The 16,787-nt window shown below is 33.9% G+C and overlaps 1 protein-coding gene and 1 pseudogene across 2 annotated transcripts in view; one reads left to right on the top strand and one right to left on the bottom strand.

Moving 5' to 3' along the window:
* Positions 1 to 16,787, top strand: part of LOC308342884 (large ribosomal subunit protein uL23-like) — a 1,151,147-nt pseudogene that overhangs the window by 403,546 nt on the left and 730,814 nt on the right. The gene's annotated exons all lie outside the window — the stretch shown is intronic.
* AP3B1 (adaptor related protein complex 3 subunit beta 1) overlaps positions 1 to 16,787 on the bottom strand; it is a 282,043-nt gene that overhangs the window by 178,550 nt on the left and 86,706 nt on the right. Inside the window, exon 7 of the mRNA XM_080804718.1 lies at positions 16,013 to 16,195. Coding sequence (XP_080660844.1) covers positions 16,013 to 16,195 — 183 coding nt within the window. The remainder of the gene's footprint in view (positions 1 to 16,012; positions 16,196 to 16,787) is intronic.

The following is a 16,787-nucleotide window of genomic DNA, read 5'->3' as shown; positions in this document are numbered from 1 at the left end:
TCACTGTGGTACAGAACGCTGATAATGGGGAAGTTGAGTGTGTAAATAAACAGGGAGTACAAATGACCTCTGAACAACACAGGGGCTAGGGGCAATGACACCACCCCCTCCCCAGTCAAAAATCCAAGCATAACACAGAATTGCTCAAAACCTTAACACTGTTGATCAGAAACCTTACCAATAACATAAACAGTCAATTAACACATATTTTGCATGTTATATGCATTACAGACTATATTCTTAAATAAAAGAGAAAAGAAAGTATTATTAAGAAAACCTTAAGGAAGAGGAAATACATTTACAGTACTGTATTTGCAAAAAAAAAAAAATTCACATTTAAGTAGAGTCATGCAGTTCAAACCTGTGTTTATCAAGGGTCAACAATATATGGAAACTGCATTTTCTGCTCTATTTCGTTATGAACCTGAAGCTTCTCTAAAAAATAAACTGTAATTAAAAAAAAGAACCAGTTGGGGGGTGGGGGGAGAACCAGTGAGTTTAGTACCTGAACCTATCTCATATGAATATAGGCCTCCCTTCACTGTGTAATGACCACACCAAATGCTAATATAAAAACATCAGAATAAAGTTAGCTTTTCACTTTGCTCTAAAACATTTACTTTCACAGTAAAGAGAAACATTATTACATTAAATATAAGATTTATGAAGGTAAAAAAAATTACCTCCTATTCTATAAACTGTATTTATAAAGTCATAGTTTATACAACTTTAAAGTACCATTATTATTACAAAGACTCATAGAATAAAGTATGAAATTACACTTAAGTAGTAATACTGTACATAAATTTTTTACCTGAAGCTCCAAACGCAAATGTTAACAAAAATTACAGTAAGTCAGTGTTTAAACCCACAGTTTTTTACTCTGAGAATAAACTTTAAGAGATGTTAGGACAGAGGGAGACTTGCTCATTTTATCTCAATGAATCTTAACTAAGAAATAAACACAAACTATGATCTTTATGTTAGTTCAACAGGCGTAAGAAGAAATAAAAAATAAAACTGACAATTGAAAATTACAGAATGCAAAATCTGCTTCCATATGAAAACTGGTGAAGGAATCAAATACCCCTGAAAAACATCTTCTTCTGCAACATGTGACCAATAACACTGGAGTCAGTACAAATAAACAACTCAGCTGAAGTAATCCCTAATGTTAGCAAAGATTTTTCACAAATATCTTACGGGATCCTTAAACAACCCTATGAGGTTAGCAAAGCAAGTATTCACTGTCTTTTTCACAAGATAAAAGAACTGAGGTACACAAGCTTATCTGAATTTATCAGTAATCTCAGACAGAAAGTGGTGGGGCCAGGATTTTACCTCTAAATCATAATTCCTCATCTTGTCCTCTCTCTCATTAACTTGGCATTTATAAAAAGACAATGAATGTACCCACTTGCCTTCTAAATTCAGTGATAGCCTAGTGGACCCTAGCATAACCTTAAGATTTGTACCAGGATAAAATAATCTCTGCAGTCTGCTGTGGACACAGACTATTACCTAATGCTTAAAAGCTATGCAGAGGAATACATCATGACAGTCTCATGTGATCTGAGATACCTGTATTAGCACAGTAACAAAATACCATACCATTTAATTTTCAGTTTTAGAGGCTATCAAGTCCAAGATCAAGGTGTCAGCAGACTGCGTTCCTGGTAAGAACCTACTCCCTTGCAGATGGCTGCCTTCTCATTACATCCTCACATGGCAGAGAAAGAAAGAGGAAGAAGCTCTCTGGAACCTCCTCTATTAAGGACATTATTCCCATGGTGAGGCCCCACCCTCACGACTCCATTTAAGCCAAATTACTTCCAGGGTGCCCAGCTGTCTCAGTTAGTAGAGCATGTGACTCCCATCCAGGCTTATAAGTTTGAGGCCCATGTCGAGTATAGATACTACTTAAAAAGAAAATAAAATCTTAAAAAATTGAAAAATAATAAACCTAGTTAAATTCCCAAGTCCCCACCTCCAAATAGCATCACCCTTAGGGTTAGGAATTCAACATATGAATTCTGGGGAACACAAACTTCAGTCCACAGATACCACAGCAATATACTGGGGTACATCTCTGTGACACTGGGTTAAATGTACCTAAAAAGACCAGAGTGGATAGGTGATTAGCAATATCGTAATCACTTAGTTAAATTAACTATTCAGTATGGATATAGAACACCTTATCAGAGAAATATATCCACTAGGAAAAAAAAGTCATGTTTAATAAAATTTTAAATTTAATATTTTTCTCAAAGAAAGAAAGAAGTCATCTCTCTCCCCCCAAATTATGTCTATACAAAACAAACCAGGATATGTATACTGGTTTGAGACTTTTTCCTTTCATGAGGTAAATGCTATGCTCTTCACTTTACATGTTTTATATCACAGCCCAGTGACCACTATGCCACACAGGTGGAAGTGTGGGTTTGAGGACCATTGAACACTGAATCTCCCCCAATACATCACAATTATGGAAACACCTGTGCCCAGTAACTTTCTGTTGAGCCACTATGGAAATTCACAGTGTTCAATTGCCCACAGCACTTTTCATTTCTTATGACTATAAGTTCAGCTCCAATATGTAAGTAAGAATGCAGCAGTTTCCAAACTTTGTTACTAAGAAATCTAGATCTATGTAAGGCTTTTTTTCAAGTTTTTCTGAAATAAAATATACTCATGACACATGCTGAACTTAAGTCTAAGGGTTCTAAGACATGAGAAAGAAGGATCCTAATTATATGAAAACTAAATAATTCCTATTTAATGATGAGGAATAAATAAGAACTGCTTTTTGTTATGAGAATGTATTGTAGAGTGCTTCTCATTCAATCATTAGTTATGAAATAAAATTAAAATCAACCTAAGTAGAGCTAATCATGATTCTTCATGTATTCATTCTCTCTTTACCTTACCCCCCGAAATAAAGAAAATGTATTAGAGAAGGTAAATGTCTGATGAATTAAAATTAATGAATGTAATTCTCCTTTAGGACATTTTTTTTTAAGATTTTATTTATTTATTTGACAGTCAGAAATCACAAGTAGGCAGAGAAGCAGGCAGAGAGAGAGAGAGAGGAGGAAGCAGGCTCCCCGCTGAGCAGAGAGCCCGACATGGGGCTCGATCCCAAGACCCTGGGATCATGACCTGAGCCGAAGGCAGAGGCTTTAACCCGCTGAGCCACCCAGGCGCCCTCCTTTAGGACATTTTTTAAAAAGAATAAGGTTAGAGGTCTTAAAATATTTGTAGACATTTCAAGGAGGAGGGAATAAATCAGTAAAGGTTTTTTTTTTTTTTAAATCTTATGGAGAACCCTAAAATTCATATTTTAGGGAAAAAATTAATTTTATGGGGAAAAATCTATACTCCAGATAAAACAAGGGTAGGAAAATTAGGGTTCCAAGAAACACCAATTTAAAAACTTTAAAAGGCAAAGTCTAGGTTATGAAGAACTCTTTAAATAAAACATAAAACTTTACAAAGGGAGCATTTATTCGATTAATTCCAAAATATGCATATGTCTAAATTAAATGATATCCTTTGAGTCACTTCTAGCAGTTAAAGTTGTTCTAAAAATAATATATGGATAACCAGTTGAATACAAAGCTAAGAATTATAATCGATTGTTCAGAGAGTAGAAACTAGAGATAAGGAGCAGAACATATACTTACTCTACAATGCAGCAATTCCACTCCTATACAAATAAAAACATATGTCCACACAATGACTTGTGACAATGTAGACAAAAAGAAAGTTACAGCTCATTAGCATATAGCAAAGTTCAGAGTTCAAGCACAAGCAAGCGCAGTCTGTGATTGTCAGAGAGAGATAAATTGTGTGTGTGTTACAGAAATTCTATGTTAAAGAAATGTTGTGTAAGAGGCATAACTTATGATATTTACCCACATATACCATTTATTTCATTCTCCATTCCCTTCTACAGTTACGAATTACCAGCTATTACCACTTCTCTTCAAACTAAACAATTTCTTGAAGTCTTTCTTATAACACAATTTCCCCATGTAGAAATTTTTCAATTTTGTTCTTCTGAAAACGTCTTCATTCCACCTTTATTTCTGAAGACTGGATTTATTCAACATGGAATTCTTTGTTGACAGTTTTTCCTGTCAATAATTTTAAGATGATATTCCATTGTTTTCTAGATGCCACTGTTTCTGATCAGCAGTTAAGTCATATCACTATTCTTCTGTATATCTACTGTTTATCTCTGCCTGCTTTCAGTGTTTTTTTTCTCTTTTGATTCAGAAGTGTAACTATGTTTACGTGACTAAACACTTTGCTTATGTGACTAAAAACACTTTATGTTTATGTTTATGTGACATAGTTTAAGTGTGACTTTTTACTTGTTTTGCTGGAGAATCTCTTAAGACTGTTAAGAATTTGTTAAGTTTCTTGGGTCAGTGTGCTTGGATTTTTCCTCCTTCAACTAAATTTGACATTTTTTCAGCCTTTATTTCCGCAGGTATTATTTCTGCTCCATTCACTCTTTCCGCTCCTTTTGGGAATTCAGTTACAGTTATTTCATTCTCTTTGATATTATTCCACATGGCTCTGAGACTCTTACCTTGTTTTTCTGACTACATAATTTCTACTGATTTACCTTTAGGATTCTGGATTCTTTTACTGCCTCTTCTTGGCTACCAAGCCTGTCTAGTATATTTTTCATTTAATCATTGTATTTTTCAGCTCTGGATTTTCCATTTGGTTCCTTCTTACAGTGTCTTTTCCTGTTCAGACTGCTCATCTGTTCATTCGACACAATTATACTGCTTTTAGTATGCTGGCCATATATTTAATAGCTGCTTTGCTTATCTGTAAGTGCCTTTTCTTGATTATACTGAGGTAACTTTCTATTGACTGGTTTTTCTCTTGAGCAGCAGTTATGTTTTTGTTTCTTATGTCCACTGATTGTTTTAAAACTGTATTCTGGATATGATCAACCACACACCATGAAAGTCTTCCACATACTACATTCCTCTAAAGTGTAATGGCATTTGTTATAGCAGATATTTTACTGGTCTCCAACTGCAAACTCTATGTGGCCAGCAAGTGAAATCTCCATTTAGTTCTTTTATCTTCTAAGTGCTGCTTTTTCGCTAGACCCTCTAGAGTCTTTCCCACACATCCACACTTTTATCGTTCAGCCAAGAATTTGGATCTATTTACTATATATTTCCAGGGGTTCACCCTTCTGTGGCTGCCACTCCCTTTTGGAATTTCCCCCAAATATTCAGGTATTCAGCCAGTCTTGAAGTCTGTTCTCAGACAGCTATGTAAGTAAGGCTGTGGCTTTTTCCATCATTGTAGGAATCTCATGAGTGATTTCAGACAAAAACCTGCAAACTCAAAAACTTCACACCTTGAAATTTCAGCCTTGTATTTATAGAATCTCTGCTTTTTTTCCTTCTTTTGACTGTCTTACAGTGACTTTAGATGGCTGGTGTTTGCAAAGTTTTCTAGAGTTAACCAAATCAAGGCATTCCATTAGCAGAAGCTGAAATGCTAAGTCCATGAAGTACATCTCAACTGCAAGTCAAACGTCTTGATGCTTTTTACGTGAAAATAAACCTTTCTCATGTACCTCACCTCCACATTCCATTTTCCTCACTCTTCCCATTACATGCCATTGAACCACATTATTGCCCATTCCCAAACCCACCATCTATAAGAGGAATGTAGTTATTAACATTAACTAGACTAGATTGGGCTGAGGAGCACCATGGCTTCTTCAAAAGTATGTGAGTGCTCAATCCCTGCAGAAAATCTGTTTGCAAAGAAGATCTTTTCCAATGGGGTAGGCTGTTGGAGACATCTAACAATACTGCATTCTCTACATAACCTAGACAACAATGCACTGGAAGAATCTGTCTGATATGCCTACTTTGGAACTGTGGAATTTATTGAAAGCTTGCTACTTCCAGGAAGACTAGTGACCTTAAGATATATATCAGAAATTTAAAGTCCAGGGGCATCTGGGTGGCTCAGTGGGTTAAACCCTCTGCCTTCGGCTCAGGTCATGATCCCTGGGTCCTAGGATCGAGCCCCACATCGGGCTCTCTACTCAGCGGGGAGCCTGCTTCCCTTCCTCTCTCTGCCTGCTTCTCTGCCTACTTGTGATCTCTGTCAAATAAATAAATAAAATCTTTAAAAAAAAAAAAAAGAAAGAAATTTAAAGTCTATATAAACACAACTAAATATATAACAGAATGGAATAAAACTGGATGCTTCTAATTACCACATTATTAGTTTACATAAAATTGTAATCTTTTCTGAGGTGAATATAGAAAACTATTAAGCAGCAAAATCACACAATTAAAGATTAATGTAAATAACTGACTTGTCAGAAGAATGAAATTCATTATTGAATGTATTCACTCCTTTATGCTACAGTAATAAGGCTAACACAGAGAAAAATATAAGGAAAAATGGATGATACAGACAAGAGAAATTAAAATAATGTAAGTATGTATGGGAAAAAAAAGCTCAGGAAGAAAGAGAAAACTTAGCAGACAGACACAAGAGAAGGGCAAAAAAATGAACCACATTTCTCAACTTCTTAAACTCTAAGTCTCTCCTCCTAAAAGTAAGTTGGTACATGCTGAAAGTAATAAAATACTTAAAACTATGAACATTCCAGGACTTCTAGGTAAAGATGGTGAAATAAAGACAGAGGATATAATCTCTTTCCATAATATAAAAAATGGGAGGAAAATAAAAATGTAAAAGTAACAAAGTTCACTCAATACTAACAAAACAAGAAGGTCACAATCTATTGGCACAAACTTAAGTTTTAAGTTTTTTAAAACAGCAGATTCTAGCAAAACATATTCCTTGTTTCTTGAGAATGTTCATTAATAACCTTCTACTCAGGCACCTGGGTGCCCTTCGGCTCAGGTCATGATCCTGGAGTCCCAGGATCCAGTCCCACATCAGGAATCCCTGCTCAGCAGGGAGTCTGCTTCTCCTGCTGACCTCTCTCCTCTCATGCTCTCTCTCATCTCTCTCTCTCTCTCACAAATAAATAAATAAAATCTTTAAAAAATAAACAAACTTCTCCTCCCCAAATTTAGACAGAAGAAAACAGTCATTCTTATCTTTTCACTCTACTGGGGGTGTTTGGGCTGGTGACAGAGGTTAATGGTGGAAACACGTGGTAAGAAGCAGGTGGGAGAGTAAACAACAAAGCTTACTCTCCCTGAAAGAGGTAAAGAGACTCAGAGGTAACACTGTCCAAAAGAAACTTTTATGATAAGGAAACATTTTATATCAGCACTATCTAATACAGTAGGTACTAGCCACATGTGACTATTGAGCACTTAAAATGTGGCTAATGCATGTAAGGAACTGATTTTCAATTTTAAATAGCTACATGGGGCTAGTACCCCCTATATTGAACAGCACAGTTCTTGGATTAAACAATGAATAATGAAAAATAATGTAAAGATCAAGACTATTTCTCCACAGAAATACACTAGGTGGCATGAATCCTTGTATAGGGCATTTAGGAAGATTCTAGAAAAAATGCTCAGGCATTCTAAAAAACAAAACAAAACAAAAACAAATCCTCAGTCTCTGCTGAGGCTAAATCTACTATCCCACAAATTACTCCTTTCCCGAAATGCCAGACTACTAAACCAAAAAAGAATAGAACATAAAATACACACTACTCAAATTGAAACTAAGAGGAAGAAACCAACTGTCTTTAGGTATGATTGTATAAAACTAAGAAGTCACACTGTATCAGAACAAACGTCTGTACCACAGCTTCCCAAGTCTTCACAATATGAAAAGAGCACAAAACCTGTGTAACATATTCACAACGCACATTAAAAAAATGCAAAAGAGGGGCACCTGGTGGCTCAGTGGGTTAAAGCCTCTGCCTTCAGCTCAGGTCATGGTCCCAGGATCCTGGGATCCAGCCGGCATCGGGCTCTCTGCTCAGTGGGAAGCCTGCTTCCTCCTCTCTCTCTCTCTGTCTGCCTCTCTGCCTACTTGTGATCTCTGTCTGTCAAATGAATAAAATCTTAAAAAAAAAAAAAATTCAAAGACAAATCATTCTGGGAGAAATATTCTGTTTCAAAAGTAAATTCTCCACACTAAGAACATGAACTCAAGAAAACACAAGCTCAAAGATGAGATGATAAAATTATATAATAAAGGAAATGTAAGACTGAAACCTGAGTAAATAAAAGCCAAATAACTATAATTACCAAATTAAGTAAAAACTGTTAAAAAAAGATAGAGGGAATGCCTCATTGGCTCAGTTGGTTAAGTGTCTGCCTTCAGCTCAGGTCATGTCCCCAGGGTCCTAGAATTGAGTCCTAAATCAAGTCCTGTATCAGGCTCCTTGCTCAGCAGGAAGACTGCTTCTCCCTATGTCTGCTGCTTCCCTGGCTTGTGCATGCGCATGGGCTCTCTCTCTCTCTATCTCTCTCTCTCTCTGTCCCTCTCTGACAAATAAATAAAATCTTAAAAAAAAAAAAAAAAGACAGATTAGATCAATGAAAATCAAATTACTGATAAAAAGACGAGATAAAATGAATGCATATAAAGAGACAAAGCAATTTTTTTAAAAGGTGAAAGTAGAGTAAGACTGTAAAATAGAATAACTGGCATTTATGAAGCATACAAATAACAAATGGAACAAAAAAAAAACACCTGGAAGAGCAAAAAAAAAAAAAAAAAGAGTTCAAAAAAATTCTACAAAATAAAGAAAGAAGTGACTATATAGATCATATAGGATGACTCACTCTGAGATGCAAACTTACTAATCTTTACAGATTACAAAGAAAGGAAAATAGATTTCTGGGGGTTACAAACAAACAAACAAATCAATTTACCTGCAAAGAGAAAAAAGTCTGTAGCTACAGGGAGAGCCCTCTGAAGAATTAAAAAAAAAAGGTATGACCCAAAACTATTATATCTAACCAAGGTGCCAAATATAAAAATAACATGACAATTCAAATACATAAGGCCTAAGAAAATACTGATTCCCTAAAGAGATGAAAATGTTACTATACAGAAATAGTATTTGCCAAGTCATAATTAAATGAACAATACACATTTGTTAAAAAATTATAATACAACAATATTGCAAAGATGGAATAATGAAAGCACAAGACAATTTAGAAGAATGCCATATCTTCCATTTCTATAATAGGAAATCAATATAAAATGTCTAAAATTTATAAATCAAGAAAGAGCAAAACATACACATTACTAAAAAAATGCATATTACTTAGAAATGGAGGAAGTTAAATACATACACATCTAAAAGAATTTGAGGTAACTAATTCAGGCGTGGGGAAGGGTGGAACAGGAAAATGTTTCTTATAAGCCTTGTAAGTATTATTTACCTTTTTTATAACCATGTACATGTTTACTTGGATAAAATTTAAAATATTTTGTAAAGATTTGATTTATTTATTTGAGAGATGCAGAGAGAGAGAGCAAACGAGCAGAGCTGAGGGGGGAGAGAGAGGGAGAGAGAGAAGCTTGCTCCCTGCTGAGCAGGGAGGAATGACCTGATCCCAGGACCCAGAGATCATGGCCTAAGCCAAAGGCAGATGTTTAATCGAATTTGCCACCTAGATGCCCCAAAATTTAAAATATTTTTAAAAAGAAACTTCATGAGTTAAAAAAATTCAAGCAAAAATAAATTATAAACGTAAGGACTCTTTAAGATAAACATTCCATAACTAATGGAGGGAAGGGAAGAGAGACCCCACAGCAATATATGCACATGGTCCATGGTTTCCCAATAAACTGCATATTGAACTTGCCATTGATGGGTGCCTAAAAAAAGTACACAAAAACTTTTGTATTTGTATTGTGAAGCACGGATTCTAACACAACTCCTCACTACTCTTATTTAAAAACTTCACAACAGGGGCTTCTGGGCGGCTCAGTCGTTGAGCATCTGCCTTCAGTTCAGGTCATGATCCCAGGGTCCTGGGATCGAGCCTGGCATCGGGCTCCCTGCTTAGCACGAAGCCTGCCTCTACCCCTTCCATGCCCCCTGCTTGTATTCCCTCTCTCACTGTGTCTCTCTCAAACAAATAAATAAAATCTTTAAAAAAATTTTTTTGATAAATAAATAAATTTCACAACAGTGAGATTCAAAAATAGTTCACTAGTAAGATACAAAATTTATTTTACAAAGAAAATTAACCTGTAAAGAAAATTAAAATTCAATAAAAAATAATCTCTATCCTGTAGGTCCTGGAAGACAGGACATGATGCACTCTCTCCCCCATCTTTGTATTTTCAGAAAATTGCTAATCAAGAATTATGCATATGTGTCTTGATGAGTTATTTTATAGCTGTCCCTGAAAAATTTAAGAAATTTATCTCAAAATACTTTAAACAAAATTCTAAACTTGGAACTTTTTTACACCTAAGGTTTTATAACTGAAGTACATATTATATATTGAGAGAAATAAAAGTAAATTCATCACTCAAAATTTCAAAATGGAATGCATACTGCCACTAAAATTTTATCACCTGGATTCATAAGTGAAAGGTAACTCTGAGTACACACAGTTTTAAGTTCTAAATCATGAAAGTAAAAAATTTTGATAATTCTTGCAAAACTGTCATCTCCTAGAGAAAGTTTTTTTAAGGAGCTAGATTCATAAAATTAACCTTTCTGTCAAGCTGCAGTGCCCGAGGTTTCTTTCAGTTTATACTTAACACCACTAAAGGTTTTTGGTTCTCTTAAAATTTACTTATTTTTTAAAAATTCATTATTTATATCAAAGCAACTTTAGTCTTAGAGATTTACATTTATGCTTCAAGTATTCTCCCATAATCAGCTTGAATGACACAAAGAAAATACTTAAGTAATTTTATATCCTTGAAAATTATACAAACTTGACCCAGAATAAAAAACAAACAAACAAACAAAACAACCAACCTACACGGACTGCAAAGAGTAAGGTAAATTTGAGAAAATAAAAATGCAAATATGCATTTTAGCAGTCTCTTGGATTTATTAACCTAAAAGGTTTAATTTCCATTTTCCTGCATCAGCTTTATTTATAAAATGTCGTGCCCTATAAATACGCTGTTATTTTCTATAGTCAAGCACCCTCTTAACAAATCTTCTCATTAATATGTAAATTTAAAGTCAATCGGTCTTCTCCCTGACAGCCCCATGAATTCCTAGTGCACTGTATAATCGGCTTTGACTTGGCATCCACTATTTATCATCAAAGATGTCAGTTAGAAAAATTATGGAAAATGCACTGCAATTGATATGACTGCAATCTACTTTGTCAACACTTAATTGTTCCTCAAATCATACATTTACATATAAACAGCCTAAATACTGATCTATAATGATGCAAATAAGCTAAATTAAAAATCTCTTCTGCCCTGAAGAAGCCTGTTTGTATATGATGTGTTCATTTGAGAACTTATTGACAAAAGCATGTTACATCAGCTCATCTCAAAAAGTATTTCTACTAATTTTCAATTCCTCAAAAAAACAATTTTGTTACCTTTCAAGCATATAAGCATAAACAAATGTTTTAAAAATTCAATGAGAAACATGATTTTTCTCTTTGAAAAACAAATTTAATTACAGTTGTTACCTAATTGCAATGTCTAAGCACTGTGGATTGAAGGGGCTTCAAAAATGGCTTCAACTGGAATGCAATAAGCAAACACAGAGTAACTTATTACAGTAAGCAAAAAGATAGTAAAAAGTCATGAGGTAGGAAAAAAAAGTGATGAGGTAAAAGAAAATAAAGGAAAGACTGTTGACCTAGGGATCAGATTACTCTGTTTATATTTCTGGCTCCATATTTTATAAACAGTATTATCTTAGGTGAGTTGTTAAAAATCTGTATGCCTCAGTTTTGTCATCTATAAAATGGGTGTAATAATCACCACTGTCCTATCTCAAATAAAATACTACATAAGTGCGGCAAAAGAACAAACTGCTAAATTTAAGGTATCACAATGTTATTTTTCCTGTATTTCTTAGTACCTGAGAAAGAAATCTTTATTTTAATGAATTTGATATGTTTAGTATTTTTACTTTAAACAACTTTTAAATCAATATATTATTTTAGTGAGACTGTTTCTCACTTGTAAAATCTTTCAAGATAAATGACCCTTTATATATCATAAAATGGTATTCATACAGCATTTATACAAGTGACTTCTGCCTGTATGTGAAAGGGGATAAGGGGCTAGAATGGACACCTTTACACTCTACTAACTTCGTGAAAAAAATACATTCAAGACCTGATGGTAAAAAGATAAAATAGGATTGTAACAAGTAAGCACTGACTATGCTAGAATACTGTTCCACTTTGTCTTTCTATCCTATAGTATTCTTAGCAATTCTTTACTACATGGTATGCTTTCTACAAACATGAGAAGTGAAAAATGGAAGCAGACAGGAATGCAGAATCCGTCTAAGTTTCTTCCAGCTTTATAATTCAGCTTGCCAACTTTTTAAAAAGATATTATTTATTTTGAGAGAGAGTACGCGCTGGAGGAAGGAGCAGAGGGGGAGGAGAAGCAGACTCCCCACTGAGCAGAGAGCCCAATGTGATGTGAGGCTCAATCCCAGGACCCTGAGATCATAATGTGAGCTGAAGGTAAACGCTTAACTGACTGAGCCACCCAGGTACCCCCTTTAATTAAAATTTAAAATTTTAATTTTTAAAATTAAAACTACTATGTGTAGTCCTAAAAAGTTGGATGCAACTTTAAGTCTAGGCCAAAAAGCCTCCAAGATTACAAGTGGCTGGACTGCTCACTGAAAAGTTGCTCAGTGAAACAGAATTCTAACAAGCTATAGAGAAAGATGGGTTAACTTGAAGAGTAAGCATGGACATGGTCTAAATGATGATAATTCATTTGAACCTTAATTTTATAAAATGTATTTGTACCAAAAGTCTAACATCTTGGACAATCTCTAACCTCTAATACTGCAATAAAGGATAACCCTTCCAAATCTTTCCTGCTGGTATGGGACAGAATACATATGTATATGAAAAGACAAAGGCCTGTTGTCTTACTTTGGAATCAACCGATACTACTATAAATTAATAAATAAAGAGAAATGTGTTATCCAAAGTAAAGTTTACAAGCATTAGAACAATTGAAATTAAACAGTTGCCAGTAAATACCTTTAAGGGGTCAACCAAGAGGTTATAAGAAGGAAGATTTACCTTTTATTTCAGTGTGTGCATGAATTCCTTCTATAATTAAAAAAAATTGTTAGAGTTACAGTTAGTTACACCCTTACAAATCTCCTATTTTATTGAGGTTTTTCTTCTTTTCTTTTCTTTCTTTAAGCCCAGGAATCTTTCTCAAAGGAAATCATATTCATAGCTGTATATGAAAGGTAGACAAAGATGAAGGCTGCTCTGTTTGGAACAGAGGCAAGAACCCAAAGAGCTGCAGTCTAGAGCACCACTGCCCCCTATGGTTGTTCCTGTGGCAGTGTTACAGCATCCTGAGGCCTGAGATGCACATTTTAAAACTAATGAATTAGTCTATCAACCACATAATCTAGAATAATGCAAAGGTCAGAGTACAAATATGTGGCAAAAGTAAGAAATTACTTAGCCCAGTTTCAGTGTACCCACGACAAAGACCAGACTTCATCTTATGTTTGTAATAATTAATGTCCAAAGAATCCACATGTGAAAACACACAGAATACACAAAAATAGCCCCAACTTTTTAAATTAAAATTTAACCTCCCTGATTTGCAAAGAGCTTTTAATATATCTAAAATAAGATGAAATAAAATTCAAGGAATAGAAACACAAATAAATAGACAAACTACAAATATAGAGATTTTAAAGTCTATTACATATTTTTAGGAGATATGGCAAGGAAAGATTTTAGGAAATCTTTTTAGGAGATATGGCAAGGAAAAATTTTAACTCCAATTTCTACATAATAGCAAAGCAAAGGATTATGTGCACAGAGATACTGAAAATGATCTGATGGTGATAGGAAAGTAAAATTTTAAATCTTATTAAATAGTGACAGTGGTTAGATGAGGCAAAATTACTTTATAACCTTCTAATGGGAAAAAAAAATGTATCTGAACAGCACTCTGGAAAAGAACTGGCTGAAATCAAACAACTTATTACTAGCAACAAAAATCTCTTGTCAAAGTTATCACTTATATCAAAGGGCCAAGACATTTGGAGCATGGGCATGTTGTTGCTTAATCCAGCAAAAGTGTCATCAAGAGTCTACTTTGTTCAATGACAAATAAAATTAACTTTATTAAAAAAAGCAATCATTAATTTAAGTGCCCTATATAGCATGAGATTTTTATATATTAATAATTCAAAACATTTCAATTTTATTTTATTTTTTAAAAAGATTTTATTTATTTGACAGACAGAGATCACAAGTAGGCAGAGAGGCAGGCAGAGAGAGAGATGGGGAAGCAGGCTCCCCGCTGAGCAGAAAGCCTGATGCAGGGCTCGATCCCAGGACCCTGGGATCATGACCTGAGCTGAAGGCAAAGGCCTTAACCCACTGAGCCACCCAAGCGCCCCAAAACATTTCAATTTTAAATAACAAACACTTTCTTAATATTAAAATTAAGATGGAGTCAGTATTACAAATAGTCTTATGGATAAAGATATACTTTTAAAATTTTAAAATACTTTTTAATACTGACAATACTAAGTCACTGTAAAAAGCATCAATGAATATTTTAAACATTTAAACCCCTTAAACATCTGAACGCTTAACATGTCATCTAAAATACGTATTATGAACACTCCTCTATTTGATACACATTTTCCTCTCACTTTATTTCTAATTAACAAAAGTGAAATGAACTGAACACTCCAATGTACTGAGCAACTAAAGTGTATGTACACATAAGTTTGTATACAAACCATTATGATGTAATTGGAGTATTTCTGTTCTTCTTCTTTTAGGCAATTGATTTTAAAAATCTATAATACTATTTTTTCCTTTTTAATTGAAATATAAGTTGACACACATCACATCATTTTCAGGTGTACAACATAATGATTTGACGACTCTATACATTACGCTGTGCTCACCACAAGTGTAGCTGCCATCACCATGCAATTTCATTGTATATTCCATAAGCTGTACATTTCACCTCTATGACTTATTCATTCCATAACTGGAAACCTATTATCTCCCACTCCACTTCAACCATTTTGCCCACTTTCCCACCTCCCTCTACTTGTTTTTTAAAAAGACAAAAAAGAACTATAACAAGATTAGAATGAATATGCTACTCTCGTGATATTTCTTTTTTTAAACAAATTTAAAACTTACACTTAAATATTAAATATATACATACAAAGGTCTCTATTGCAAATTATGTAATAAAATTTTTTCAACTATCAATTAAGCAAAGAGAAGGTACTAAGTAAGCCTCTAGTGTTAATATGCACAATGAAAACAACTTCAATGTAATGTTTATTTAATTATAAATTTTACTAAAATTCTATCAGCTTAAGTGAAAAAAAGAAAACAAACATTTTAAAGATAAAACAAGAAAAGGTAGTTAAAAGTTTGGCAATATTTACCGATAGGGCAAGAAATTCTCTTAGGTATAAATTCCCATGTGCTAAAATCACATTACCCATTTGTACAAGTGAGTCACTTGAATAGCTGAGACTTAAAGATATGAAAGCAACTAGCCTCAAAAAAAAAAAATCCATGATTTGGCAATATCACCGCAAACAATGTACCAGGCTCTGCTCCTAACTAGGGCCTCTTGCCAAGTATCATACTAAAAGTTTATATACTACATCATTAAGTATATGTCAATCAGTACCAAATAATGAAAAATTATCCTTGCATTTATGTTTCCTGCTTTCCAAAAGAACATGAAAAAAAGGAGTTCTCCATAAATATGCCGATCTCTATATTTTACAACTACACACATTTTTAAAAGCTCATCCATTTTCTTAGTATACTTTATATGTGGAAGACGATTCAACACTTACCTCTTTCCAAGGACTGACAAACTGTGTACGAGCATATCGAGTTAGCATGTGGATTATGACAACCTGTCCCCACTCTTCTACATCAACTAGTAAATTACAGAGCTTGCGGTAATTCTTGTGAATCAGATCTATTCTATCCGGGCATACTTCTTCAAAAGCCATCACAACACTGCCAGCTACCAGCTAGAAAAGGAAGAAATAGTAACTCATTAAAAAACATTTTCCCTCCATCAAAGATTCTACTCAGACATTACAGAGATGCAATCAGTGTTATGACAATATTTAAAGTATTCAGTTATTTAATTTAAAAAATGATTGTTCATGTATCAATAACAAGTTTTAGGTGTCACTCCCTTAAAGAATAATTTTTATAGCTGTAACATGTCTGAAAAGCTAGTACCTTCTTGAAATATTACAATTATAAGTTTTAGTATTAGAAATTCCAACAATTTTTCATCAAGTTAAATTTTAATAAATTGTTCATACATAGATTCAATCTATTCATCATATATATTTTTCATTTTTAAAGCTAACCTAAGTTTCGATCTAAAGATTCATTATTTAGTATATAACAGCATTCAGAAAAATAATCAAGACAATAACAAAGATCAGATCAGATCAGTTTAAAATGAGAAAGACAATGAATTTATTTTAAAGTGTGTGAGGAACTCTTAAGTGCTTTGGTACAGAACACTTTCAAATCTTCAACATTTTAATCTACCTCTTAATTTTTACCAATATTTCATTCACAAAGAAAACACACAGGCTAAAATTT

This window comes from Martes martes (assembly GCF_963455335.1).
Source record: "Martes martes genome assembly, chromosome: 5".
Classification (NCBI taxonomy): domain Eukaryota; kingdom Metazoa; phylum Chordata; class Mammalia; order Carnivora; family Mustelidae; genus Martes; species Martes martes.
The sequence above is the reverse complement of the archived record's forward strand: the minus strand, read 5'-3'. Positions and strand labels throughout refer to the sequence as shown.